This window comes from Urocampus carinirostris, chromosome 1 (assembly GCF_059441175.1).
Source record: "Urocampus carinirostris isolate Australia breed hairy pipefish chromosome 1, RoL_Ucar_1.0, whole genome shotgun sequence".
Taxonomy (NCBI): Eukaryota; Metazoa; Chordata; class Actinopteri; order Syngnathiformes; family Syngnathidae; genus Urocampus; species Urocampus carinirostris.
The window spans coordinates 1,054,929-1,082,510 of record NC_142349.1 but is presented as its reverse complement, the minus strand read 5'-3'; the positions used below and the strand labels follow the sequence as shown (position 1 = coordinate 1,082,510).

General features: G+C 41.2%; 1 protein-coding gene and 1 long non-coding RNA gene across 3 annotated transcripts in view; one reads left to right on the top strand and one right to left on the bottom strand.

Moving 5' to 3' along the window:
- Positions 1-7,617: 7,617 nt before the first annotated feature.
- On the top strand, positions 7,618-9,903 carry LOC148373196 (transmembrane protein 238). The gene is made up of 2 exons (XM_088331903.1): positions 7,618-8,409; positions 9,761-9,903. The coding sequence occupies exon 1, from the start codon at positions 7,891-7,893 to the stop codon at positions 8,401-8,403; it is 513 nt and encodes a 170-aa protein (XP_088188029.1). The 5' UTR covers positions 7,618-7,890; the 3' UTR covers positions 8,404-8,409; positions 9,761-9,903.
- A 7,112-nt stretch (positions 9,904-17,015) lies between these two features.
- Positions 17,016-27,582, bottom strand: part of LOC148373195 (uncharacterized) — a 40,182-nt gene continuing 29,615 nt past the window's right edge. The window contains exons 1-3 of one of the 2 annotated variants that reach the window (XR_015850052.1): positions 25,748-25,812; positions 21,018-21,195; positions 17,016-17,353 (exon numbers count right to left, since the gene is read on the bottom strand). This is a non-coding gene — a long non-coding RNA (uncharacterized LOC148373195). Of the gene's footprint in view, positions 17,354-21,017; positions 21,196-25,747; positions 25,813-27,582 lie in introns of those variants that run through there. The other variant, XR_015850057.1, reaches the window with a different exon arrangement.

Sequence of the window (27,582 nt, the reverse complement as noted above, 5' to 3'; positions counted from 1 at the left end):
AGTCCATGAAGACTTCCCAAAGCGCTTTACAATATGCTTCAGATTTACCCATTCACACACACTCACACACCAATAGCAGCCGTGCAGCCATGCAAGGCGCCAACCTGCTTATTGGGGGCATTAAGAGTTAAGTGTCTTACCCAAGGACACTTCGACATGTAACACGTAGGAGCCGGGATTCTAACCTGCGATCTCTTGATCCCCAGACAAGCGCTCTACCTCCTGAGCTAATGCCGACCCAATGCAGGAAATCTGAAAGAAAATTGCACGCTACTAAGCTTGAGGTTTTCTGTCAAACCTGGTGTGACAGCTTGTTAAAGTATAAAGCAGCTCTTGCCTCTGCAAAATCAGCCCACTTTTCAAAGGTGATTGCGTCACAAAAGAATAACCCCAAAATCCTTTTCGACACTGTAGCATCGCTAACAAGGCAACATATTATCACAGATAGTTCTACCCATTCAGCCCATGACTTTATGGTCTTCTTTGATAAGAAGATTCAATGCATACGGGAAGAAATTTCTAAAGACACTGTTAATACATCACATATTAAAGGGCTGAAATCTATAGATGCACAACATGGTGGCTGTCCAGAGAATTTGTCCCGATTTAGTGATCTGTCACTCGATAAAATTAAAAAGGTGGTAAATACGGCCAAACCGACGACTTGCCTGTTTGACCCGCTTCCGGGTTCGCTTATTGAAGGTCTTTTTGGGGTCCTTGGACCTTCAGTTCTAAATATTATAAACATATCACTCTCCTCAGGTGTAGTTTCAGCGGCTTTTAAGTCCGCTGTTAAACCTACACTGAAACGAGCCAACCTTGATCCAGAAAGCTTATGTAATTACAGACCTGTGTCATAACTATAGTTTCTTTCTAAAGTACTTGAAAAAGTGGTGGCATAGCAGCTGAAAGATTTTATATCCGAGAACAATCTTTTTGAATCAATGCAATCAGTATTCAGGGCTAACCACTCTACTGAGACAGCTCTGATTGAGGTAACCCAATGATCTTCTACTGGCAATGGACTCTGGCGCTTCATCACTTTTGCTGCTGCTGGACCTTAGTGCTGCTTTTGACACTGTGGACCATAATATCTTACTGGAACGGTTGGAAAAATGGATTGGTCTCTCAGGAACCGTCCTCTCATGGTTCAGATCCTACCTCTCATATAGGACGCACTGTGTTAAATATGGCGAAATGGCATCTGAGCCCTTTAGTGTTACCTGTTGTGTTCCGCAGGATTAAGTACTTGGCCCCCTTCTTTTCAGCATTTACATGCTTCCATTGGGTGATATTATTCGCAAGTATAATATCAGTTTCCATTGCTACGTGTAACAGAGTTGAAATTTGATTGTTTTGAATGTTTTTTTGAATTCTCACAAAATCTGTGTTTTTGTTGTATTACTGTTAATATTCCGGTACCTCATTCAGTTGTTAAGTCATGGGCGTCTGCGACTGTTCTTTTCGTTTGGCACTTAATGGGCTTCAGCGCTTGCCGTAGCTGAAGTGAGTTTGTAAGCGTTGAAGATAATTGCAGTCGTGAACAGAGGCCCCTGACTTTTGTATTGTTTTGTTTATTGAATGCAGGCAATAAACCCAGAGATTGTGAAACCTTGTGTCGTGCATGAAAGAGGGTCGCTACATACGCAGATGACACTCAACTATATCTTCAATTGGAGGAATCTGCCATACTAAATTGTGGAAATTTGGAGGCTTGCCTCACTGAGATAAAAGAGTGGATGCCACTCAATTTCTTGCGTCTTAACTCTAAAAAAAAACGAAATGTTAGTTATTGGTCCATCTAAATGCCGTGACTTGTTGTCAAAAACTGCTGTGAACATTGACAAATGTTACATCACACAGAGTGACTCAGTTAAAAATTTAGGTGTCATATTTGACCCCGATCTGTCCTTTCAAACACATGTGAAGAAAATTACTACAACCGCTTTCTTCCATCTTCGCAACATTGCTAAAATTCCTCTGCATTGCTAAAAGTCCTATGCTGTCTCCGTCGGATGTGGAGATTGTAACTCACGCGTTTGTTACTTCCCGTCTCGACTACTTTAATGCTCTACTCTCCGGTCTCCCGAAGTCCAAAATCAAGAGTCTTCGGCTAGTACAAAATGCTGCAGCGAGGCCTTTAACTAAGACAAGAAAGTTTGATCACATTATGCCGATTTTAGCTAACCTGCATTGGCTCCCTGTTAGCTTAAGATGTGATTTAAAGGTTCTTTTGGTATTATACAAAATCATACATGGACTTGCTGCCTCATATCTTTCAGATTTGATTTCCCCCTATGTTCTGGTCCAAAGCCTTCGTTCTGAAAGCGCTGGTCTGCTGGTGATCCAAGAGCCAAGAAGTGTTCCGCGGGTTCGAGAGCGTTCTCCATCCGGGCACCAGAGTTGTGGAATGCTCTTCCCCCTGAGATCCGATCTGCAACCCCAGTGGAAATGTTCAAATCTAAGCTTAAAACACACTTCTACTCTATAGCATATGAATAAGCTATATTTTTTGTTGACAATATCTCTGTATTATCCATGTAACATCCATTGTAGCCTGGTAATCCTGAAAGGGGGATTACCACGTGTACGGTTCCTTCTCAAGGTTTCTTCATTTTCCTCACGTTGAGGTTTTTAAGTTTTTCCTTTCCCTCATGTTGGTTTCAGATCAGGGGATGGTGTAATAATTGTCTGAAATAATAGTCTGTGCAATAACCTGTGCAGCCCTTTGAGACTCTTTGTGATTAAGGGCTATACAAATAAAAATGACTTGACCTAACTTGACTTCACCTGGTTCAGTAGTGACAACACCAGAGCCTCTCGAATAGACTACATATTTACAAGGGGTTTGACACTGAGTGATGCCAGATTAATTCCTGTCTTTTTTTCAGATCACTTGCTACTGTCCTACTCTCTCTCACTTCCTTCAGGTGTGACTGTTGGGAGGGGTCTGTGGAAGTTGAACTGCTCCCTGCTGGAGGATGAGGCCATCGCCGCAGGGAGCGGCACAAGGACTGGCAGACCCTTCAAGACTAGTATGATTCACGAGCACAATGGTGGGAGATGACAAAGAAACGAACGCAGATTTTTTTTAAAAATGCTGGGAAAAATAAGAACTTTAAAGAGATGAAACGCACGTCCGGACTACAAAAAAGACTCCAACGCTATTTTACCCTAACACAAAAGGGGATTGACTTTAATGATGAAATCAGAAGGATCAAACAAGAACTAAACGCTTTGGTGGAGAGTAAAGGCATCATACTAAGAAGCAAAGAAAGAGAACTAGAAGAAGGGGAAAAATGTACGCGCTATTTTTTAAAAAGAATTATGAGCAAAAGTGAGGGGATTTTTAAACTCCGAAACAAAAACGGGCTTCTAACAAAGGAAAGTAGTGAAATAACCTAATTAGTCAAAGACTACTACGAAAAATTATATAAAAGGAAAGAAACACATGAGAATGAAATGGAGCATGGATTAGGTTATATCTCGAGATCAGTGCGTCAAGACCCTTTTATAGCATCGGATTTTACCTCAGACCAACTGGATGCTTGCATAAAGAATTTTAAAAAAGGAAAATCACCCGGGGAGGACGGGCTCAGCCTCGATTTTTTCAGACTTTTTGGGATATTTTAGCACCGGATATAATTACTGTTTTTAACGAATTTTCCAGTCAAGACAACATGCCAGACAGTTTCAGAATAGGGATAGTGACTCTATTGCACAAAAAAGGGGACAAAACTGACTTAAAAAAACTGGCGATCCTTAACGCATTTAAACGTGGACTGTAAACTCTTTAGCAAGCTTTTAGCACCACGTATGTCTGTAGTCTTGGGAGACTTGGTCGATCCGGACCAAACCTGTGCCATCGTGGGAAGGAAGAACAGCGACAGTCTCATGCTGATCCGTGACACTATCTGTTATGCGAGAGACAGAAACATGCGACTCGTGGTCCTAAACCTCGACTTTGAGAAAGCCTTTGATCGAGTCTTGCACCAATAACTCTTCAGGGTACTGCAAAAATGTGGTTTTCCCCAAAAATACATCAAGTGGTTGGGACTGCTGTATCGGGACATCTACAGCAAATTCATGATTAACGGGAAATTATCGGAAGCAGTAGAGATCAACTGCGGTGTATGTCAGGGTTGCCCTTTATCTCCCCTTCTCTATGTTCTTTGCATAGGACCTTTGGCACAGATTTTAAGAAAAGATAGAATTGTCAAAGGGATCAATATCCCAGAAGGTGGGGGACAAATTACTAAGTGTGTTTTGTTCATGGACGATTTTAATATTTTATGTGCTGACCTCTTATCCGTTACAAGAGCCCTTGACTTGACTGACCTGTTTGGGAGGGCGTCTGGGTCAAGGCTCAATAGAGAAAAGACACAAGCGAAGTTTTATGGACCGTGGACAGAGACAGAAAAGGCAGGACTCCCACTGACTGTGTTAAAAGACAGACCAGAAAATCCTAGGGATAAAATTAAATGCGAATGGAGGAGGCAAGACCAACTGGGATGATGTGACAGGGAAAGTTAAGTAAAGACTTGGTTTTTGGTGCCTAAGAAAATTGACAATAGAGGGGAAGGTCCTAATCATCAAAGCAATCATCCTCCCATTACTTTTATCAATCAGTTTAGTTTTCATGCCCAAAAGAAACGTGCTTTTACAACTGGACCGAGCCATCTTTTACTTTATCTGGGGCTCAAAGTGGGAAGGATAAAAAGAGATACAAGGAAAAAGGGGGGAAAGGGGCCCGTGACCTCCAGCTCTTCCTGGGGAGCAAATATGTCTCCCTCCACTTCCAAAACACGGTAAGCCCACCCTACAACCCGAAAAGTCAAGCGATGACCCAGTTCTGGATGGGCTCGTACTTGCGGAAGCTAAAACTTCCAAACAATCACTTGATACCAGTGTCCTTTAACTTGCCACCAACACATCTTTTTATTCGGGACTTTTTAAAGAAATTTGATTTAGAAACACAAGAATGTCACACTTTACAAAATCACAGGGATAAAAATGGTGCAAACCTCATATTGTTAGAATATGATATAATGAAATTGTGAATGTATTTAATTGCTGTTAAAAGTGTCGATAAAAAATGTTCAAACCTCATGTTGTTGGAATATGATATCGTGAAATTGTGAATGTGTTTAATTGCTGTTAAAAGTGTCAATAAAAATTGTTCAAACATAACACCTGGTACAACAGCACAGTCAAAGCCAGCAGCGTTCATGCTCTCTCAGCCAATCAGAGCATCGTTGTCATAGATGACAGCCCATAATACTATATCACCCAGACAACAGCCAATCAGTGCTGTCTCCCAAAGCACATGTTTCTCCCTCTTACTCACACACGGTATTCAGGGCGCAGCAGTTAATACAACAAACGTAAGAACGTGGGGGTGTTTGACTAAGAATGAAAGCGCCTATGGCGATAGATCGGCTACGGATAACTACGTTTAAAAAAAATAGTTGTTGTCTAAAAAAAAAAAAAAGTGCAGTTTATCCTGGGTCGGCGGAGAGGTCTGCTAAATTAGGACCCCGGGTCTAGAGTATTCCCATCCTAATGGGTGGGCACATAAACTGTTTGAAAACCTATTTTATCAAACGGTCTTAAAAGCAACCATAAGTGGATTTGATGGGGAGTTTACATGATCATTAAAATCACCAATAATTATAACCTTGTCTGCATAAGTTACTAAGTCAGTTAACAAAATATTAAATATTAGGCAAAAATCAAATCACATATTTTTGAAAAGCACTCAAACTGCTGACAAAAACATTCAGCGTACAAGACAATCAAATGTCATATATACATGTCATGGTTAAAATATTTTTTTTTTTTTAAAGTAATAGAAGTTAAACGATTTATGGCAAGGCACAGACTTACCATGTGATGAACGGGACCGAGGGAGGCTTATGCATGTGATAAAGATAGCAATAAATAGCCCCGGGATTTTCAGCCATTGAACCACGTCTTACCAGTGTGAAGTTTGTAGTATTTATACAGAAGTGGTTTTGTAATTTTTCCATAGTATTTCTGTAGTATTTTTGATTGTATGAATTTTGTTGATAATCTGTTGTACTTTCTGTGGTATTACAGTAGTTTTATAATTTTAGTTTCACCTTTGTTGTAATGCTTTTAACATATTAGTGTTTGTTTTATTTCCACAGTAGAATTTTTGTATATCTATTCTGTGGTGTTTTTGTCATATACCCCTAGTATCTTTTGTCATATTTTTGTAGTATTGCAAGTGGTCTTTTTTTGCAGTATTACTGTTTAGGTTTTTTTTTTCTTCTTCTTTTGTATTTCTGTTGCATGGTATATTTCCATGTTCTTTGTACATGTGTAACAGGTGTAATAATAACTTTCGTTTTATTGAAATTCCTGCTGAAATATGTGTACAGTTTTTGGTAAGTCTCCTGCAATGATGAGTCCAACAGTACCACCTGCTGGTATGGTGTAGGGTTTGGTTTTGGCTTCTGACATGTGACCGGGAGGTGGGGTTTGTTGGCAGTCTACAGAGCGAGCTGCCAACGGTAAGACACATCTTTTAGTGCTCCAAAAAAAAAGTTAATTTTAAACATTATAACCTCAGCTGACAAATCTCTCAACATGCACAGTAATGTGATTGATGTTGTCAAGCTGTTTGGATTGATTTTCGTTTTGTTTCTGTTGTACTAAAATGTTAATTCCCCCTGTAGAGATCAAAGCCAGCAGAGAAGCTAATGTTGTGACTCATTTCATTTGCAGGTAAATTGTACCCGTTTTTATACTCCTTGTTATTATTTCTATTTTCTCATATATATATATATATATATATATATATATATATATATATATATATATATAAAAAGGATGATGTTGGTTAAAATTCAGTTTAAGAAAAATATGTTGAATTCATTGTAAACGTTAAATAAAAAACACTATACGATCTCTTTTTTAAAGTATCTTGTTTAAATGGATGAAAAATGTATTGTGATATTCTAAAATGTATTTTATGTAAATTGAAAAGAAAGCTCTTTGAAATGCTGTGGGCAGTCTACAGAGCGAGCTGCCAACAAGATCAAAGAGATCAAAGCCAGCAGAGAAGCTAATGTTGTGACTCATTTCATTTGCAGAAACTGTAATAAAAACCTCATCATCCAGTCCAGCGGGGATGTGGATCTTTGGTGGGACAGGTACACCGCGGTTACACATGTATTCTGTAGAATTTCTCTAATTTACACTGTATTGCTTTAGTTTTATTTTTGTGGTATTGCCAAGTAAAATTTCAGTAGTATTGCTGCAATTATATTTTTCTCTTTTCCCTTTTTTAATATTTCTATAGTGATATTTAGCGAGTAGTGTTTTGTATAAAATAGTATCATATAGTATCCCTGTGAAAGTATTTTTGATGTATTTCCAAAGAAGCATTTAGTATTATTTTGTAGGAATATTGTCTTTTTATGGTAGTATTTTTTTTCATAATATTGCGTTAATATTTATGAAATGTGTTCCTGCACGGAGTAATTTTTCTAAAGTAGTGTGTTGTATTAGTAACTTTCTGTATAAGGCTTTCAATACTATTGCTCTTCAGAATGAGAGAATAATTTCCGAGGTCCCCGTTTGCAGCATTATGTTTGATATTGTGTTTTGTCGATATATTGGCCTGTTTTTTTGCCGTTATGTAGCAGTATTTCTGATTGCGACACACAATAGGACAACGGGGACATAGATGGCAACAAAAAAAAAGTTTAGCAGCCGTTTATTAATGTCCTAATATTTGAACCAGTTTGGTTTGGAGTGTTTCCTCCTTAGGCCCCGCCTCCTTTTTCCGCTTCTCACCTAGCAGCAGTTCCGTCGACACCTGACACATTCACCTGCCGCACAAAGGTCAACTTTCGCACCAACATGGAACCAGCGTTTCAGGGTCTTGGCCGCTGCGTTTGTTGCTTCTGGCTGGCTGTGGCCTTTGACGTGGTGGGGCTGCTCGTACTTCTCATCGGTGTCTTCGTTAACGTTTTTTTCTACGATTTGCTCATCTACGCGGGCGCCATCGTCATCTTCCTCAGTCTGGTGTGGTGGGTCTTCTGGTACTCGGGCAATATCGAGGTGCTTTCAGCGGAACAGGAAGACGTGGCTCTGAAGAATGACAAGGGGGCATTGGAAGCAATTAGGCGGCTGTCCCAGCGCCTGTCCAGTGGCGTTCGGAGTTCCCTGCGCGGAAACGGAGGCGCAGAACTGAGCCATGGCCTGCAGGGCGGAGTGCGGGGATCGGACGCTGATTTTACCGTGGCCCCGCGCTCCGAACGGATCGTGATTGCCTTGGCAACCCTCAAGCCAAATGGAGAGGATTTGCGGACTTCTGTGGGTCTCAAAGATGTCCTTACGCCTGCCACGTCCGCGGAGACCTTACCTGCATGACTGAAGGTGAATAGACCGTTCCCCGCTCACTACGCGAGGAGAGCAGAATTAAAATAGAATTGTAAAACATAGAATTAGTACATAATAGAACAGGAACAAAATATAATAGGTGTAATAATAACTTTGTTTTATTGAAATTCCTGCTGAAATATGTGTATAGTTTTTGGTAAATGTCCTGCAATGCTGAGTCCAACAGTGCCATCTGCTGGTATGGGGTGGGGTTTGGTTTTGGCTTCTAACATGTGACCAGGAGGCGGGGTTTGTTGTTAGTCTTATCAGAGAGAACTACAAAGGTATGACCTATCTTTTGGTGCTCCACAAAAAAAGTTAATTTTAAACATTATAACCCCAGCTGACAAATCTCTCACCATGCATAGTAATGTGATTGATATTGTCAAGCTGTTTACGTTTATTTTCGTTTTGTTTCTTTCATGTCATCAGCTGCACCGCTTATCCTCAGTAGGGTCGCGGGGATGCTGGAGCCCATCCCAGCAATCATCAGGCAGTGGGCAGGGGACACCCTGAACTGGTTGCCAGCCAATCGCAGGGCACAAGGGGACAGACAACTCACTCGCTCAGTCACACCTAGGGACAATTTGGACCGGCCAATTCACCTGAAATGCATGTCTTTGGAATGTGGGAGGAAACCGGAGTGCCCGGAGGAAACCCACGCAAGCACGGGGAGAACATACAAACTCCGCACAGTAAGGCCGATAGCTGGATTTGAACCCATGCAGGAGGTTCCTACGACCTCAGAACTGTGTCGCACACGCGCTAACCACTGCGCCGCCGTGCTGCCCTTGTTTCTGTTTTACTAAATATTAATTCCCCTTGTAGAGATCAAAGAGATCAGACCCAGCAGAAAAAGCTAATGTTGTGACTCATCCATTTGCAGGTAAATTGTACCCATTTTTATACTCATTATTGTTTTTATTCCTATTTTCTCATATACATTAAAAAAGGATGATGTTGGTTAAAATTCCGACTAAAGAAAAACATGTTGAATTCATTGTAAACGTTAAAAATCCACTATACGATCTCTTGTTAAAAGTATCTTGTTAAAATGTAAAGATGTAAAAATGTATTGTGATATTCTAAAATGTATTTTCTGTAAAGTGAAAAGAAAGCTCTTTGATATGCTTTGTTGTTAGTTTTATCAGAGAGAACATCAAAGAGATCAAAGGAAGGAAATCTAGGAAATCCTCAGTGCCTTTGAACTGCAGACATTGCCATTATGTTTTTGCTGTAAACATTTTTGAAAAAAATGAAATGGGTCAACTCCCATAGTAAAGCTTGTCGTAATCAAAGAGATCAGACCCAGCAGAAAAAGCTAATGTTGTGACTCATCCATTTGCAGAAACAGTAATAATAAAAACCTCATCATCCAGTCCAGCGTGAATGTGGATTTTTGGTGGGACACGTACACCGCGGTTACATTGGTGCCGTGACCCGTGACTTCTATCAAGCTCTCCGAACCAAGGACTGTCCTACCTGCCACATCATTTCATGAAGCCATCAGCTCACAGTATTTAAAACTGCTATACAGTGACGTGTTACACAGGCGATTTTGACTTACTTACATCTTTGAAACATGTTTAATCAGAGCACAAGTGACGTTTCTGAGGGTGTAGCTGATCAGATGACAAGTATTATTCAGGAGATAGGACATAAATTGGCTGATAACATTTTCTCACGTATACAGTCACACAATATAGTAGCTCGTAGCGCTGCTGCCACACAAGATGTAGAAAAAACGTTGAGTAAGCCTGGTCATGTGTCAGATGAATCACAGGTTCAGGTGGTTACACAGAGAAAGCTCAAAGAACCACCATCATTTACTGGGGAAGGCTCAGACTCAATAAAAGTTGCAGATAAGTGGGAATCGACCCCGTATGAAGTCATATCAGTCAAGCCTGATCTCAATGTCTATAGAGTCAAGGATTGCCTGACGGGCAAAGAGAAGGTAGTTCACAGGAATTTGCTGCTCTCTGTTAGCTTCTTGCCCTGTGAGGATGATCTGGCCAGCGAATCTGAACACTCAGGGTGTGACACTGCTATGCATGGAAGTGATGTATGCCCTGATTTACCTGACGCGGTTGAAGACAGTGATGTCCGTACAGTAAACTGGGTGATACAGGCAGGTGAAGAGCAAGTTCATCCAGAGGTGGAGGATAACTCACTAGACAGTACATCTGATGCCCAGTCTGACTCTCTCACAGTCGATACATCCAGTCGAGGAAGTCAGCACATCCCTGAACAGGATGTTGACCATACTTCAAGTGACAATACGGAAAGCCCATCACAGTGCTCTGAAAACATGATCCCTTTGGGTATGGGCCCACCACACACTGTCCTCCCAGACGAGACCCCATTGAACACTGATCATTCGGACACAGACTCCCCTGATACTGACTGTTTAGACTTGACTGTCCCAGACCCTCAAGCTCAGGTTATTTGTGCTCAACCTAACCGTTATGGTCTTAGGGTCCGCCAGTCCATCAGGCCTCCTAGTCGTCTTATTTGTCAGATGAATGACCAGTTGGTAGGTGACAATTCTCTGTCTGCAATATCTGCTAGTTCCTAGTTTAAGTTTATTAGAGATTCACTTTCAGTTTGAGTAACAAAGCTTGAGTAAGAAACAAGAATTGTGCCTATGTGAGCACTTACAACTACAGGAACAATGTTTGATATTTCAGAGATGTAACAGGCATCTTTGAGTCTGTGCTTAGTTAGGAGTTTGATCGCCTCCTTTCTTTTCACACTCCTTTTTGGGAGAGTTTTAGAACTGACATGCACTTCAGTTTGTTCCTTGTAATACTGTACCAGTTTTCGTGTCCTCTTTTTCATCAGTATTTGCCTTTTTGGCATGTGATTTTTTTTTTCTGTTTAGTGTAGCACTCCCATATTTAGCAGAATTTCAGGGGGGTGTAGGTAACAGGTGTAATAATAACTTTTGTTTTATTGAAATTCCTGCTGAAATATTTGTATAGTTTTTGGTAAATGTCCTGCAATGCTGAGTCCAACAGTGCCATCTGCTGGTATGGGGTGGGGTTTGGTTTTGGCTTCTAACACGTGACCAGGAGGCGGGGTTTGTTGTTAGTCTTATCAGAGAGAACTACAAAGGTAAGACCTATCTTTTGGTGCTCCACAAAAGAAGTTAATTTTAAACATTATAACCCCAGCTGACAAATCTCTTACCATGCATAGTAATGTGATTGATATTGTCAAGCTGTTTACGTTTATTTTCGTTTTGTTTCTGTTTTACTAAATATTAATTCCCCTTGTAGAGATCAAAGAGATCAGACCCAGCAGAAAAAGCTAATGTTGTGACTCATCCATTTGCAGAAACTGTAATAATAAAAACCTCATCATCCAGTCCAGCGTGAATGTGGATCTTTGGTGGGACACGTACACCGCGGTTACATATAAGAGCATTAGAAATGAAATGGAACAGAATTTAAATAGATTTAGACCAGAATATAAGTAGAACAGTATAGAATAGAAGTAGAACATTATAAAATATAACATAATGGAATTAGAAGAGAACAGATTCAATTAGAATAGAATTAGAACGAAATAGAAGATATTTGGAATACAATTAGAACAGAATAAAATACAATTTGAACATTATAAAAAATGGACAATCGAATAGAACAGAATAAAATGGAATTAGAGTAAAACACAACTAGAAAAGTAGAATTATAACAGAATAGAATTATATTAGAATAATTAGAATAGAACACAATTCAAATAAAGTTGGATATAATTAGAACAGTTAAGAATACAGTTAGAATAGAAAAACAATAGAATCATAACCGAATATAATTAGGACTGAATGTAATTTGAACAGAATATAATTGGAACAGTATAGAATAATAATATAATTAGAAGAGAGAATAGAATAACAACGGAATAGAATACTGTATGAATGGCATAGAATTAGCGCAGACTAGAACCATTACATACACTTCTAATCAGTGGTTACGAAAGATTGTTTGAGGCAGGGCACTGCAGGGTAAACATGTAATAAAGACTTTAAAGCTGCCATGTCAAATTTAAATGGATCTAGCCCATTATTTGATAGGGTACATTGTGTAATATTTTCCCATTGGATGGCACTGTGTTGTCTAATTTGAAAAACAAACCAGTGCCAAATGATCCCAGTGTAACAGAAAGATGCCAGAAAAACATGTCAGCGACTACTAGGTTTGGATTCCTTTATGTTAAAGAAACACATTTCTCGTCCGATGAATTGAAAAAATAAAAATAACAGGTATGATGGTTCATTTAGTTTTGCACCACTAAGAGGCACAATATTACACACTCTCCCTTTGCAGTGGATCTAGCAAACATTGTGGTTATTCTAGATCACAGGTGTAAAACAGGAGGCCTGCGGGCCAGATAAGGGCCACTAAGGGATTGAATCCGGCCCGTGAGACAACACTCAGAGAAGCACAAGAGAAAAACAAACTGCAGGTTGAAATATGTCAACTGGATGTTGACAAAGCCAGATGCCTCTCACAAAGACACTACTTGTATTTCTTTCTTTCTCTCTCTCACTCTCTTTTCCACCCTTTTTCTCCCACTCTCTGTCTCCGTCTCTTTCACTCTCATTCTCTGTGTCTCTCTTTTTCTCTTCCTTTGTTGCTCTTTCTCTCTCTGTGTCTTTTAACTTCTTTTGCTCTAACTTCCTTTTTTCCTTTTCTCTCTTTTCTCTTTCTCTCTTTCTACCCTTCGCACTTTTTCTCTTTTCTCTCCTTCTGTCTTTCTATTTCTCTTTGGATGTCTTTCTTCCGCTCCCTTTCTTTCCCCCTCTCTCATGACTTCTCTTTTTATCTCTTGTTTCTCACGCTCTCTCCCTCTCTCTTTCTTTGTCCCACCCTCTCTTTTTCCATCCCTCTTTCTCTTATTTCTTTATCTCTCTTTTTCTTTCTCTTTAATCTACTAGTCCGGCCCCCGACAGAATGTTTGTTCTACCGTGTGGCCCCCGAGTTAAAATGAGTTTGACACCCCTGTTCTAGATTATTGTACTTTTTTCACCTAAAATTCTTTGGTAGACTGGATATTGTATTGAAAGTACTATATACAGTCGTATGCAAAAGTTTGGGCACCCCTGATCATTTAAGATTTTCCTTTATAAATCATTGGTTGTTCGGATCAGCTATTACAGTTAAATATATCATAGCAGACAAACAGTGATATTTGAGGGGTGAAACTAAGTTAATCGGATTTACAGAAAGTGTGCAATAATTACTTAAACAAAAGTAGGCAGGTGCATAAATTTGGGCACCCTTGTCGTTTTATTGATTTGAATACCTTTAGCACTAATTATTGGAACACGACATTTGTTTGGTAAGCTTATTGACCCTTGACCTACATACACAGGTGCATACCTGTCAACCTCCATGCCCTTAAACTGTCATATTTTCCCTTACAAAATATAAAATAATCTTACACCATACTTTTTTTATCCAAACGTGTTTATTTATGTACGTAGTTTAACATGTTATATTGTACATGTGTTTCGTCATAGTGTGAGTCATTTATTTTTAATAATTCTATATTTTTTTAAACGATATTCTATTAAATTTGTTAATGATTGTTGTGTATATTATAGACCGTACTTGATCCTATTTCTTATTAATAACATACCAAACAAAATAATATAGGTTTTAAAAAAATCCTAAAATAGAACACTACCTGTCAGGCGGTGTTGATTGTTTATTAATATGTTTTCTAATTGGAAAAACAAAGCTTTTACAGCAAATGGAATATCGGCTCCAAACATCGGTTATTTGCCTCCTCTGAATCCTAATAATCGGTATGGCCCCTGAAAAACCCATGTCGGTCGATCCTTTATATTGAATTCATGCAAAATCATCATGAGTTCAACTTTACAACTGCAGTTCTAGAAGCCTGTAAAAGACGGTCCACTACCAACATATGCATCAACATTGTTTGTTTGTTTGTACATGATTCAAATTGAATCTTTTCTTCCGGCGCCGTCACGAATGGCAGCCACTCCAGCAGCTCCCATGTTATTTTCGATTGTTCTCGATTGTTCTCAGCTCAGGGATGCTGCTGGAAATGTGAATTTCCCTTCGGGGATGAACAAAGTATCTATCTATCTATCTATCTATATCATATATATTGTTATATAACATTTTGTTGTGAGATCCTGAGTTGCTTGACATGAATGAGGTTTATTATAAAAAAAAGTTCAAAAATGAAGTAGCTTGGACGTTCACTGTAGAAGGTCAAAATACATGCAAATATAATTAAGCAGAATACATTTTCTAATTCAAATTATAAATTCATTTTCTGCATTTAATTATTGTTGGTGATATACTGATTAAAAGGTATGACCACAAACCTGCCTTTCTTCATTTTATACTTCCTTTTTTTCTTAACTTCTTTATACAACATAATAATTCGTAATATAATGCATCAAACCAAGTTAGCCGTTTGAGTGAGTTGAGCCGACTTCCTTTCACTACCTCAAACCGCTCGCTTCGTTTGCAATGAAAAAAACCATACAAGGATAGAGGCTTCCGCGGCGAACTTGTTTGACCTGATTTTCCGTTTCGTGATAGTCTGTGTATACAAGATGGTACCCATAATTGACAAATTAGCGTTTTTCCCGTACGTCGTACACGTCTTAAAATGCAGAATAAACGTACTTTGTACGGCAAAACCATACAGGTTGACAGGTATCCAGGTGAAGCCAAATCATGTGTATTTGATCATGTGTATATCATATCATGTGTATCATCAAAGTGTATTTAAGGCGGCCAGTTGCAAGTTGTTCTTTTTGCATCTTCTCTGAAGACTGGCAACATGGGAGCCTCAGTACAACTGTCAGATGACCTGAAAACAAAGATTGTTAAACATCATGGTTTAGGGGAAGGATACAAAAAGCTAGCTCAGAGATTTCAGCTGTCAATTTCCACTGTGAGGAAATGGAATCTTACAGGCACGGTTCTAGTTAAGGCCTGGAGTGTCAGGCCAAGAAAAATCTCAGATAAGCAGAGGCGAAGGATGGTGAAAAAGGTCAAACTCAATCCACAGACCAATTCTGAAGACGTACAACAAAATCTTGCTGCAGATGGTGTCACTGCGCATCATTCAAATAGTCAGCACACTTTCCACAAGGAGATGCTGTATGGGAGAGTAATGTGGCACGAGCCTTTTCTGCGCACACGCCACAGTCGCTTGAGGTATGCAAAAGCACATTTGGAGAAGCCAGTTTCATTTTGGAATAAGGTGCTGTGGACTGATTAAACTAAAATTGAGTTATTTGGACATAACAAGGAGTGGCATGCATGGACGTAGAAGACAAACACTTGCTACCCACAGTAAATTTTGGTGGTGGTTCCATCATGCTGTGTGGCTGTGTGGCCAGTGCAGTTACTGGCAATCTTGTTAAAGTCGAAGGTCGCATAGATTCCAGTCAGTATCAGCAGATTCTTGCGAACAATGTTCTAGAATCAGTGACAAAGCTGAAGTTACGCCGGGCCTGGATACTTCAACAAGACAACAACCCCAAACACTGCTCAAATTCTACTATGGCATTCATGCAGAGGAACAAGTACAATGTTCTGGAATGGCTCTCAGTCCCCAGACCTAAATATTATTGAAAATCTGTGGTGTGATTTACAGCGGGCTGTCCATGCTCGGAAACCATCAAACCTTTAAGGCTGTTATTTCTGCATAAGGAGGATCTACTAAATGTTATGTAATTTTTCTGTCAGTTTGCCCAAATTTATGCACCTGCTTACTTTAGTTTAAGCAATTATTGCACATTTTCTGTAAATCCTATGAACTTCATTTCATTTCTCAGATGTCACTGTGTCTGCTATTTGATATATTTAACTGAAATTGCTGATTTGAACAACCAATAATTTGTAAAGGAAAATCTTGCCCAAACTTTTGCATACGACTGTATATGTTCCTAAAACATAGAATATAAGCCTTTGTAGAAATTCTAATTATATGTAATAACCTTTGAATAAATAAGATTGTTAAATACTACATAAGAAATACATGTAATTATAATAAATGTTGTTGAAAATTAAATTAATAAAGTTTTTCAAATTGTGCTATGTTTTAATAACTTTTCATGCCACTTTTACCAAAAACAATAAGACCCACGAAAACTACAGTTCAACCAGATAAATAGAAAGTAGCGTGACCATTTTATACAACTACCAGCAAAAAAAAAATACCACAAAAACATCCCATACATTAATATGTTTTAGCAAAATTGGCCAGAATATACGATTTTGGAAAATATAAGCAGCAGTATTTTAGCTAACATAAAAAACATTTAAAAATTTTATAGTATCTAACCACTAGATAGCAATTTATAGTCTAATGCGGACGAAAACCAGTGCAAACGTTCACTTCATAGCACCTAGATGCTAAACAAACATGGCCGCGATTACTAGGTATAGATACCATTATGTAAAATGAAACATTTCTCAACCCATGGGTATTCGTAAAAAAAATAACATGGGTATAATAGTTACTATTATTCAAATCAATGTCTTTTTTTTTTTAACGGAATGAAGGTTTTATTGGCAACACCAGGAGGCACAAAATATTAAGTCAAGTCAAGTCAAGTCATTTTTATTTGTATAGCCCTTAATCACAATAAGTCTCTAAGGGCTTCACAGATTAGTATACTATGTTACACAGACTATTTTTCAGTCGACAAGAAGAGTAGGTTATTATTCATAAGCAATGGAGTAGAAGTGAGTTTTAAGTTTAGATTTAAACATTTCCACTGAGGTTGCAGATCGGATCTCAGGGGGAAGAGCATTCCACAGCACCGGTGCTCGGATGGAGAACGCTCTCGAACCAGCAGAACACTTCTTTGCTCTCGGGATCACCAGAAGACCGGCACTCTCAGATCGTAGGCTTCGGACCGGGACATAGGGGCAGATCAGATCTGAGAGATAAGAGGGAGCAAGTCCATGAATGATTTTGTACAATACTAAGAGAACTTTGAAGTCACATCTTTGGCTAACTGGGAGCCAGTGCAAGTTAGCCAAAATCGGTGTTATGTGATCGTACTTTTTTGTCCTAGTTAAAAGCCTCGCTGCGGCATTTTGTACTAGCTGAAGAGACTTGATTCTGGACTTCGGGAGACCGGAGAGTAGTGCATTACAGTAATCGAGACGGGAGGTAACAAATGCATGAATTATAGTTTCCGCATCAGACTGAGACAGTATTGAACGGATTTTGGCAATGTTACGAAGATGGAAGAAAGCGGTTCTAGTAATTTTCTTTACATGCATCTCAAAGGTTAGATCAGGGTCAAATATGACACCTAAATTTTTAACTAAGTCACTCTGTGTGATGTGACATTTGTCAATGTTCACAGCAGTTTTTGAGAATAAGTCACGGCATTTAGATGGACCAATGACTAACATTTCGGTCTTTTCAGAGTTAAGACGCAAGAAATTGAGTGACATCCACTCTTTTATCTCAGTGAGGCAGGCCTCCAAATTTCCACAGTTTAGTGTGGAAGATTCCTCCAACGGAAGATAGAGTTGAGTGTCGTCTGCGTAGCAGTGGAAGCTGATATTGTACTTGCGAATAATGTCACCTAATGGAAGCATGTAAATGTTGAAAAGAAGGGGGCCAAGCACTGAACCCTGCGGAACACCGCAGGTAACATTAAAGGGCTCAGATGTCATTTCACCATATTTAACACAGTGCGTCCTATCTGAGAGGTAGGATCTGAACCACGAGAGGACTGTTCCTGAGAGACCAATCCATTTTTCCAACCGTTCTAGTAGGATATTGTGGTGCACTGTGTCAAAAGCAGCACTAAGATCCAGCAGCAGCAAAAGTGATGAAGCGCCAGAATCCATTGACATTAGGAGATCATTTGTTACCTTGATCAGAACTGTCTCAGTAGAGTGGTTAGCCCTGAATCCTGATTGCATGGATTCAAAAAGGTTATTCTCGGATATGAAAGCATTCAGCTGCTGTGCCACTACTTTTTCGAGTACTTTAGAGAGGAAAGGTAGGTTTGACACAGGTCTGTAATTACTTAATATTTCTGGATCAAGGTTGGGTCGTTTCAGTGTGGGTTTAATAACGGCGGACTTAAAAGCTGCTGGAACTACACCTGAGGAGAGTGATATGTATATAATATTTAGAACTAAAGGTCCAAGGACGCCAAAAAGACTTTTAATAAGTGAACCTGGGAGCGGGTCGAACTGGCAAGTTGTCGGTTTGGCCGCATTTACCACCTGTTTGAGATCATCAAGTGACAGTTCACTAAAACCGGCCATTTTCCCAAGGCAGCCACCCTGTCGTGCATCTGTAAATTTCAGTCCTTTAATATGTGTGGTATTAATAATTTCTTTAGCAATTTCTTCCTGTATGCATTGAATCTTCTTAGTAAAGAAGACCATTAAGTCCTGAGCAGAGTGTGTCGAACTATCTGCGATAGTCTGTTGCCTTGTAAGCGATGCTACAGTGTCAAAAAGGGCTTTGGGGTTGTTCTTTTGAGACGCAATCACCTTCGAAAGGTAGGCCGATTTTGCAGAGGCAAGGGCCGCTTTATACTTTAACAAGCTGTCACACCAGGTTTGATGGAAAACCTCAAGCTTGGTAGCGCGCCATTTTCTTTCCAATTTCCTGCATTCTTGTTTAAGGGTTCTAGTTTCATCAGTAAACCAAGGCGTGCGTCTTTTAGGACGTGATTTTAGTTTTATGGGCGCTATTGAATCCAGCACACTAGTCAGGGTGGTATTGAACTCATTCATGAGTGAGTCAATAGAGCCAATGTATGTAGGAAAGGACGCAACTGCTCCAGGAAGGAGTTCAAAGAGCTCAGAAACTGTGCCAGTGCTTATGTTGCGTCCGCTAAATACTTCAGCTTTTTTAACACTACTCTTAGCTAGCACCTCAAATGTAACTAAATAATGATCCGAGATAACGGTAGTACACGGTAACACCATAATGTTTGAGGTTAAAACTCCGAGTCAGAATCAAGTCTGACTCTTTGTAGTCTTTGTCGAAATCTTCAAAAGCTGCCGCTCTTGTGGCTTTTCGTGTGGGTTGTCCGGTGTTGTGCCCGGGCACAACACCGGCGAGGGATGAATGGTGGAATTAGTTACATCCTCGCGTCCTTCCTCGCGTCCATCTTGCTGCTTAGACTTCGCACGCTTCACACATCTACCTGCACGGCAACCACGCTTCTGTTTTCTGTCCTTACGGCGGCGTTGACGTCGTTTGTTAAGCGGAATAGCCGTCCACAAGGATGCCGGGTGTCTTTGAAGTTCGCTCGGTATATCATAGGCGGTATAAAAAGTGCCCGAAAAGTCGAAATTTAGACGCCCACCCAACCGAATAAGTTCGTCCCTACTGTAAGTATTTTTGGCCACACAGAGCCTCAAACGCCTTGTAATTATTAGAGGTACGTGGATTAAATTTGAGCGATTTTTCAGAAATTAGCGCAACACCACCACCCCTTTTCAACGCGCGTGCTATATGGCTACTCTCGTAGTCTGGGGGAGAAGCATAATTTAGCGCTAAATACTCATCCGAGCGTAACCAAGTTTCACACAGACCCATACAGTTAAGTTTATAATCACGAATAATGTTGTCAACAAGTAAAGCTTTTGGAGCAAGCGATCTAATATTTAACAGACCAAATTTCAGCTTTGCTGAATCATTTGACTTAGCTGAACTCTTTGTAGTCTTTGTCGAAATCTTACACACCTTTCATTTGAAATCTAGCCAGCCATACACATCCGAGCAAAATTTTTAGATTTTTGGGAAGCCATGCATATATTTAAAAAAACAAAACAAAAAAAAAACCTCATAAGGTAGGTTTAGATCAGAGGATAGTGTAATAGTCTGGTCTGTGCAGCCATTTGGATTCTGATTAAGGGCTATACGAATAGCCATGACTTGACTAGTATTTATAATGTTTTTTTTTGCATTTCTGTAGTAGTTTTTCGTATAGTATTTAGGTTGTTTCATAAAAGACCAAAACTGTTGATATTTCCCAAGTGGCTCAAGAACAGCATTCAAATTACATATAGTAAGTTTTGGATTAGGATTTTAGAACAATTTTTAAAGCAACAGTTTTTGGCAACTCAAGGAATAAAAAGGTAGGTTTTTACACTCAGACAACACACAACCAAAAGACTTTTCTAGAATTGAACAGAAAGGGGCTATTAACCAAGTCAAGTCATTTTTATTTGTATAGCCCTTATTCACAAAGAGCTTCAACAGTAGTAAATAGAAGGTTAGCTGGAGAGCAACTAGCCGCAGCATCCATGCGCACCACCATGTTGGATCCACCACCAACAAATGATCTGGGGGAAATGGGAGCTGAGGTCAAAAAAAGAAAAAAACAAACAAAAAAATATCTAAGCTTCTTCAACAGAGATGGACTTGGTTAGTGGAGCCTATTCTCAGGGCTGCACAGGTCCTTCAATAGCCCCATTCTTGGGCGAGGACACCTTAGGCACAATCAAGGAAGTCTTGAAGCACTCAAAAAAAGCAAGGTTTCAGCCTATTGTTCACCTCAAGCAAAAGGAAGTTTCTCTTTTTTCGTCAGGAAAAATATTTTACCACAGGCCACTTACCCCAGGGGCATTAGGAACTGCCTCAACTGCTTCAGCACATGGTCACTTTTCTCCTCCCCTGGGCAACCTCTCTTAAATACAGTTCCCTGGGTAATCCGTGGATTGGCCTCAGGTGTGACCATTTCCAGGAGCCGAATGCTTGCTGAGCATGTACTGGGAGGTAATGGTGGTTGACAACCTAACCCAACATAAAAGGATGTATCAGTCCACTTACTACAGCCTGCCTTGTAGGGTGGGAAATTGGGTTGCCAAAGCTTAATGAGCGTCCAATTAAAGCAGAGGTCGGAACCTTTGGCTCGCGAGCCATTTATGGTTCTTTTCATTACTACAAATTCCTCGGTGATAAAATACAAATTTCTCATGTTGTGTTCCAATTCAATTAAGCTCAGCGGCAAGTTTGGTGCGCGCGTGTCTGAAGCTGTTTCTGTTAACGCTAGGTGTTCGGACTAGAATATTAAGGGGCACACTTTTACCTACAGTTTGAAGTGAAGGTGTCACACCAACAGACCCCGTTTTGGCTCTATGTCGCTAAGAAATCCTTCATACGGAAGCTTATTAAACAAACCTAAAACAAACTGTACTTACTCCAAAACGCTTTGATTGGGTGAGCTATAGGGGTGGGCAGAGCTATGCAACACAGCACGCCCTCCTCTCAGTCACATGCGACTACTGCCCTGATGGGAAATACATCAACACATTTTCATTTGCAGTTATTTGTGACATATTTACAAAAGAACTCTGCTTGCACCTTGTTTTAAAACATTATTGACCAATAAATAAATAAAAATAGAGTCAAAATGAGCCTCAACAATCCTAAGTAATTGTGGGAGGGAGAGAAGTTTAACCCTGTAAAGCTATGCATTGCCACATGGCAACGTGACTGTTACCACCCCCTGAACATCTCTCAAAAACATCAAAACTTCAAAAGTTCTGCAGGACATGTAGCTTCAGGGCCAGAGGGTTTGACTTATAAACGCGCTGTCTCATTACAATCTGGGCATGTACAACAGGATCCCCCCCAAAATGTAAATGTGGTCTTTAGAAAATAAAAATAAAAATTGAGAGTTGTTTGGGGGGTGGTAGGAGGTATGTATCCATAAGGCAACACTGGACTTTACAGGGTAAAAATGGTTTATTTGTTAATATGGGACACAGGTTCTGGCATAATTATTATTTAGTAATTTTGTCTAAATCATCTCTCATCACTCAAAAAGATAAAATGCGCTAAAAATGTTGTCTTAAAATATATGGGATGGCTGTCTCGAAAATAAATACATTTTGCTATTATTGTCGCGTCCGGTACAAGCAGTGGACTCAAATGAGTAACGTTCAACACAATGCTTGATTGAGGGAACAGAGAAGTTAGGGCGAGAAGAAAAAGACCGCGATCTGGTGCTCGCTGGGCAGGAGGAGCGTAAGCCCGCGCGAACCAAGCGTGGTCGGAAATCGGAACAAGTCGGGCAGCTGCGACGGGAAAGTGGAATGTGGTCAGACATCAGAACAAGTCAGGTAGCTGGGACGGGAGAGCAGAACAAGTCGGGTAGCCGGTACGGGTGACAGAGCGAGGTCGGGGATTGGAACAAGTCGGGTAGCCGGGACGGGATAGTGGAGCGTGGATCGGAGAACAGAACAAGTCAGGTAACCGGAGATGATCAGAAAGCCAGGGACAGGGGATCGATACAGGAAACAGGGGACAAAATCGAGCAGGATACAGGAGCAGGTCGCCAACAGAATGGTTGCCAGTGTCAAAAATGCTTGCCTTGCATGTGCGGAGGTTCGCTGAGGGACTGACAAGGAGAGAAAGAGAATGACGTGCTTAAAAAGGAGGAGGACTAATTAGGGAACGAGTGGCAGCTGGGTCTGGAAGAGTGAGCGCAGGTGAGGGCAATGACAAATCAAGACAGAACCCTCCCCCTCAAGGGAAGGCTCCAGAAGTCCCAAAAGAAAAAAAATCCAGTAAAAATCCATCAGCACCATCAACATCCGTAGGCGTGGCAGGAGCTGGACTAGGAGGAGGCTGAGTGGACGGGCGGGCGCCCCTCGGACGGCCCCAGCGGAAAGCAGGCTGGTCGGGGTGTCGCTGGTGGAAATCCCTGATGAGGATATAGTCCAAAATCTGCCTGGTGGGGATCCAGGACCTCTCCTCTGGACCGTAACCCTCCCAATCCACCAGATATTGCAGACCTCTGCCTAGGCGTTGCACGGGGTAGACGGGACCCGCGTCCAGCAGACGAGGGGCTGGAGGCGGAGGCGCATCCGGTGTCAACCGACACCCACAGAATAGCTTGACGCAGGAGACATGGACGTCGGATGGACCCTCATGGCAGGTGAAGCCGAACCACCAATGGACTGTCTGTCCCTGTGTGCCCTGCGACTGGCTGGCAACCAGTTCTGGGTGTCCCCTGTCCACTGCCCGAAGATAGCTGGGATGGCCTCCAGCACCCCCACGACCCTACTGAGGATAAGCGGTGCAGATAATGGATTAATGAATGAATGTATATCATTTCCTTCTTTTTATATACTAAATATCTGCTTATGAGGTAGTAGAGTGAAATATTTGACATAACTACATTTTCAAACATTTTCTACGGTGTGCCTCAGAACTTTTTTAAAAATAACAGTGTATGTTGGTTGAAAAACACTGAGTTATACGATTAAAATGTATATCCATGTTGTATATATGGACTGGTGTAAAACTACAGCTCTGTTGGATTTAAAAAAAATGTGCGAGTCATTAATCTTGGTGTGGCACACTGATTTACAAGGAAATTTGAAAGTGGCACTCCACACCTAAAAAGGTTGCTGACCCCTGATATAGACCAAGCCCCTCAGACAGACGCCGCTGGCGTTCCGCCACCGACAGGGGCGCACGACCCACCTCCATAGGCTCCGGTGGATCTTGTTGGATCGCGGGTGGAGGCTGGGATGCAGAAGTGGTCCCAACCGCCCCGGGCAAGCAGGGAACTGAACGACTCTGGCGACCCCTCTCACGGCGTCGCCCCTGGACCCGACGATCGATGACGGCTGTCTGAGCAATCGCATCGGCGAGATGAGCAGGTGGGGCACTAGTTCATCCTTTAGGTAATTGGCCAGGCTGTGAAGGTAGGCGTCAACCACCGCCTCTGAGTTCCAGTTGCTCCGGCTGGCCAACGGGTCCGTGGGCTGGACACGCGGGGAAGGCAACAGTACGACAGGAGGAGAATCCCCAGTGGGTGGGTCTGATGATAGCAGCTGAGGTGAAAGGAACTCGGTGAACGTAGCCATTTTCTCATGCTGATACTGAAACAGCTGTTGTTGCTGTTGCAGAAGGGAGGAGACGTCACCCGACATCCGTCGGACCCCCCCTCTGGCCATTGTAAACGCTGCAGGGCAGAGAAGCTTCCATCTCTCACCGATCAGCGGTTGTGTGAGCGTTTATTGGGTTCATTTTTGGTCAGTCCGACTGTCACGACCGGTACAAGCAGTGCACCCACATGCATAACGTTTCACTCAATGCCTTATTGCTCCTCGGGAGAGCCGGTACGGGTGACGGAGAGAGGTCGGTGATCGGAACAAGTCGGGTAGCCGGGACAGGATAGTGGATCGGGGAACGGAATGAGTTGGGCAGCTGGGACGGGAGACGGAGCGCGGTTGGAGTTCAGAACAAATCAGGTAACCGGAGACGATCGGGAAGCCAGGCACAGAGGATCGATACAGGAAACAGGAGACGAATTCGAGCTAGAAACAGGAACAGGTCGGGAACAAAACGGGAGCCAGAGTCAAAAATGCTTGCCTTGCATGTGCGCAGGTTCGCTGAAGGACTGACAAGGAGTGAATGACGTGCTTAAATAGGAGGATGACTAATTAGAAAACTAGTGGCAGCTGGGTCTGAAAGAGTGAGCGCAGGTGAGGGCAATTGACAAACAATGACAATTATGGTTCTTTTGAGTTCCCGACCCCTGCTCTAGGTAATTTCTATCTAATTCTATTCTTTTTTCAATTTTTTTTTAATACATGCAAACGAATTGTCATTTGGCCGCTAGGGGGCAGTGTTGAGTTGGTTCAGGTGTAAAACTGCCTTCACTCAACTGTTAAAATAAACAAGTTAACTCATTAAGTGCCAAACATGAAGCTCTTTCCCCCTATTGTTTGTGAATAAACGGTTGTGAAAAGATCCCTTGTCATCCGTGATTATAATATGTCGTGTGGGTTAAAAATTTAGGCAGAATGATAAAGCATAATACAGTTGTACCTCTACTTACTAATTTACTTCATTCTAGGGGCGGCAGTAGCTCAGGAGGTAGAGCGCTCATTGGAATCAAGGGGATGCAGATTTGATTCCCGGCTCCTCCGTGTTATATGTCGAGGTGTCCTTGGGCAAGATACTGAATCCTTAATGCCCCTGATAAGCAAGTAGTTCCCTCAGTAGCCTAGATGGTAGTGTGCCCGCTTTGAGACTGGGAGGTCGCTGGTTCGCGCCTCGACCGAGACATACCTAATTGGTATAATGGCGGCGCCCTCTGACTGCGGCTGCATCGACTCGCTACAACGGGTCAGGTGTATCGACATTTCGTTCTGTGTACATTGTTACAAAGAATGACAATACAAAGGAAATTATTATTATTATTATTATTATTATGTATGCCTGACACTGCTATCGGTGGGTAAGTGTGAAGCTCATTGTAAAAGCGCTTTGGGAGGCACTTAGTGACTTGAAAAGCGCTATATAAATGTAAGTGTAGTTTTGTTACCTGAAACATTTGTAAGTAGGGACGCCTTTTTAATGTAGATGCGCTTATCCGTTCCAAGCCCTGCAAAAGTATATTTTTTCAACAAATCATAGAAAACCTCAGAACATGAAACAAATACATGTTGAACTTAGATTACGGCACAATAAAAATAAATTGAGAGACACATAATGTCAAAAATTAAAGAATAACGGAAAAAATAAGGATATTCAATTCCCTTTTAACCGGCCTCTTTGTTTACTGATCCTTAGCAGTTTTTTTTGCCACGCGTTTCTTGAAAAACTGATCCAATGATGTTTGCTTTTGCCTGATTTGACAATCCCCGCCAGACAGACATCATCATAAAGAGCGATCGGCTGACTTGTCAACACTTTTTTCGGGTGATTCCTTTCCACAAATTCCGAGACTTCATTGAATTTTGCTAAAATTTCTATAATTTGGGCTAATGGAATGATAGTTGCGTCCTCTTCCTTGTTGTCTCCTCCTACATGTTGGTATGTGTTTTCCTACTTTTCTATTATCCTGCTTTGTTTCGATGGCCAAAAAAGTCTCTTCCTTTTCTTTTCTCCTTTTCAACTTTTCTGCATGTCTTTCGGGGGGTCCATTGTGAATGATAGCTCTTCGTAGTGGTACCATACAGTAGAGTTTACAGAGCTGGAAAGGGACACGAAGAGTATGCTGGGATTCATGTATAGAACTCTGGGGGCGGTAAAGGACATTGTGTAGTGTACTGTGTTTTTTACTTCGTATCCTGAAACACCTTTGTAAGTAGAGGCAATATTTTCCCATTCAGCTACTTCATAACCTAAAACTTTCGAATGTAGAGAAATTTGTTAGTAGAGGTACCACTGTACTGAAATCAAAGCAAAACGTTTGTAGTTAACATTCTTCTACTGATCTGGCCTGCATTAAAGAGGGGAATGAGATCAAAAACTTTTAAGATAAATAGGAAAAAATATATTTACAATGTTATGCTTAGAGACTGGCCCAGTAATAGTGCAATAAAAGAACAATGCATCGTAACAATAGTATAATTAAGATTAGTGGAAAAACATTAGCAGCAACAACAAAAAAATCCCAAATAAGTCACAAAACATCTGTTTCACAATTTTGCATGCCTGTTTAGGGTGTTGATGGCCTTGATGCCTTGGGGAAGAATCCTTTCTCTGAACCTGTTTGTCCTTTTTTTAAGGGACCTGCTGTCATGACTACTGATTCGGGGCATCTGCGGCTGCCCAGTTGGCACCAACAGCCGCGGGACCTGATTGGCGGTTGGACTCTTTTAAACTCCCGTCTTAAAAAAGGAAACCGTCAGACCGTCTGCGAACCTATGCTCTCAGCTAGGCAAGCTTTTGTACTCTCCGACATTATCCTGTCCTGTTTTCTGCTTTTGCTCTTCCGTCCCGGCCATCAACCTGTTTTGCCCTGTTTCCTGCCTGATACCTGTTGCCGACCTCTTTTCTGGACCCGTTTCTGTTTTGCTCCCCTGTCCTAGCCATCGACCTGTTTTCTCGCTGTCAATGAGAAAACTTCCGCGTTTCTGACATCGGCTACCCGTGACAGACGATCATCGGATCATGGATGCAAGCACTGCTGAGTAAAACGAACGCTATTGGGTCCTGTCTCCGTTCCTGGTTTTGTGACACCTGCAGCCAACCTACAGACAACAGGTCAAAAAAGATGGTGGCTGGCGTGAGAAGAGCTCCTTACAAAGTTGATGGCTCTGGGGTGGTATTGCAAGCTGGCAATGTCCAGACTGCGCAGAGAGAAGCTGATGATCTTCTGGGCTGTCTTGATTAGTCTCAGTATGTTTTTCCTGTCTACTGAAGGAAATGAGC

Bases quoted from the DNA above. Each gene is read 5' to 3' on its own strand.
- LOC148373196 (XM_088331903.1), top strand. From the start codon at position 7,891: ATGGAACCAGCGTTTCAGGGTCTTGGCCGCTGCGTTTGTTGCTTCTGG.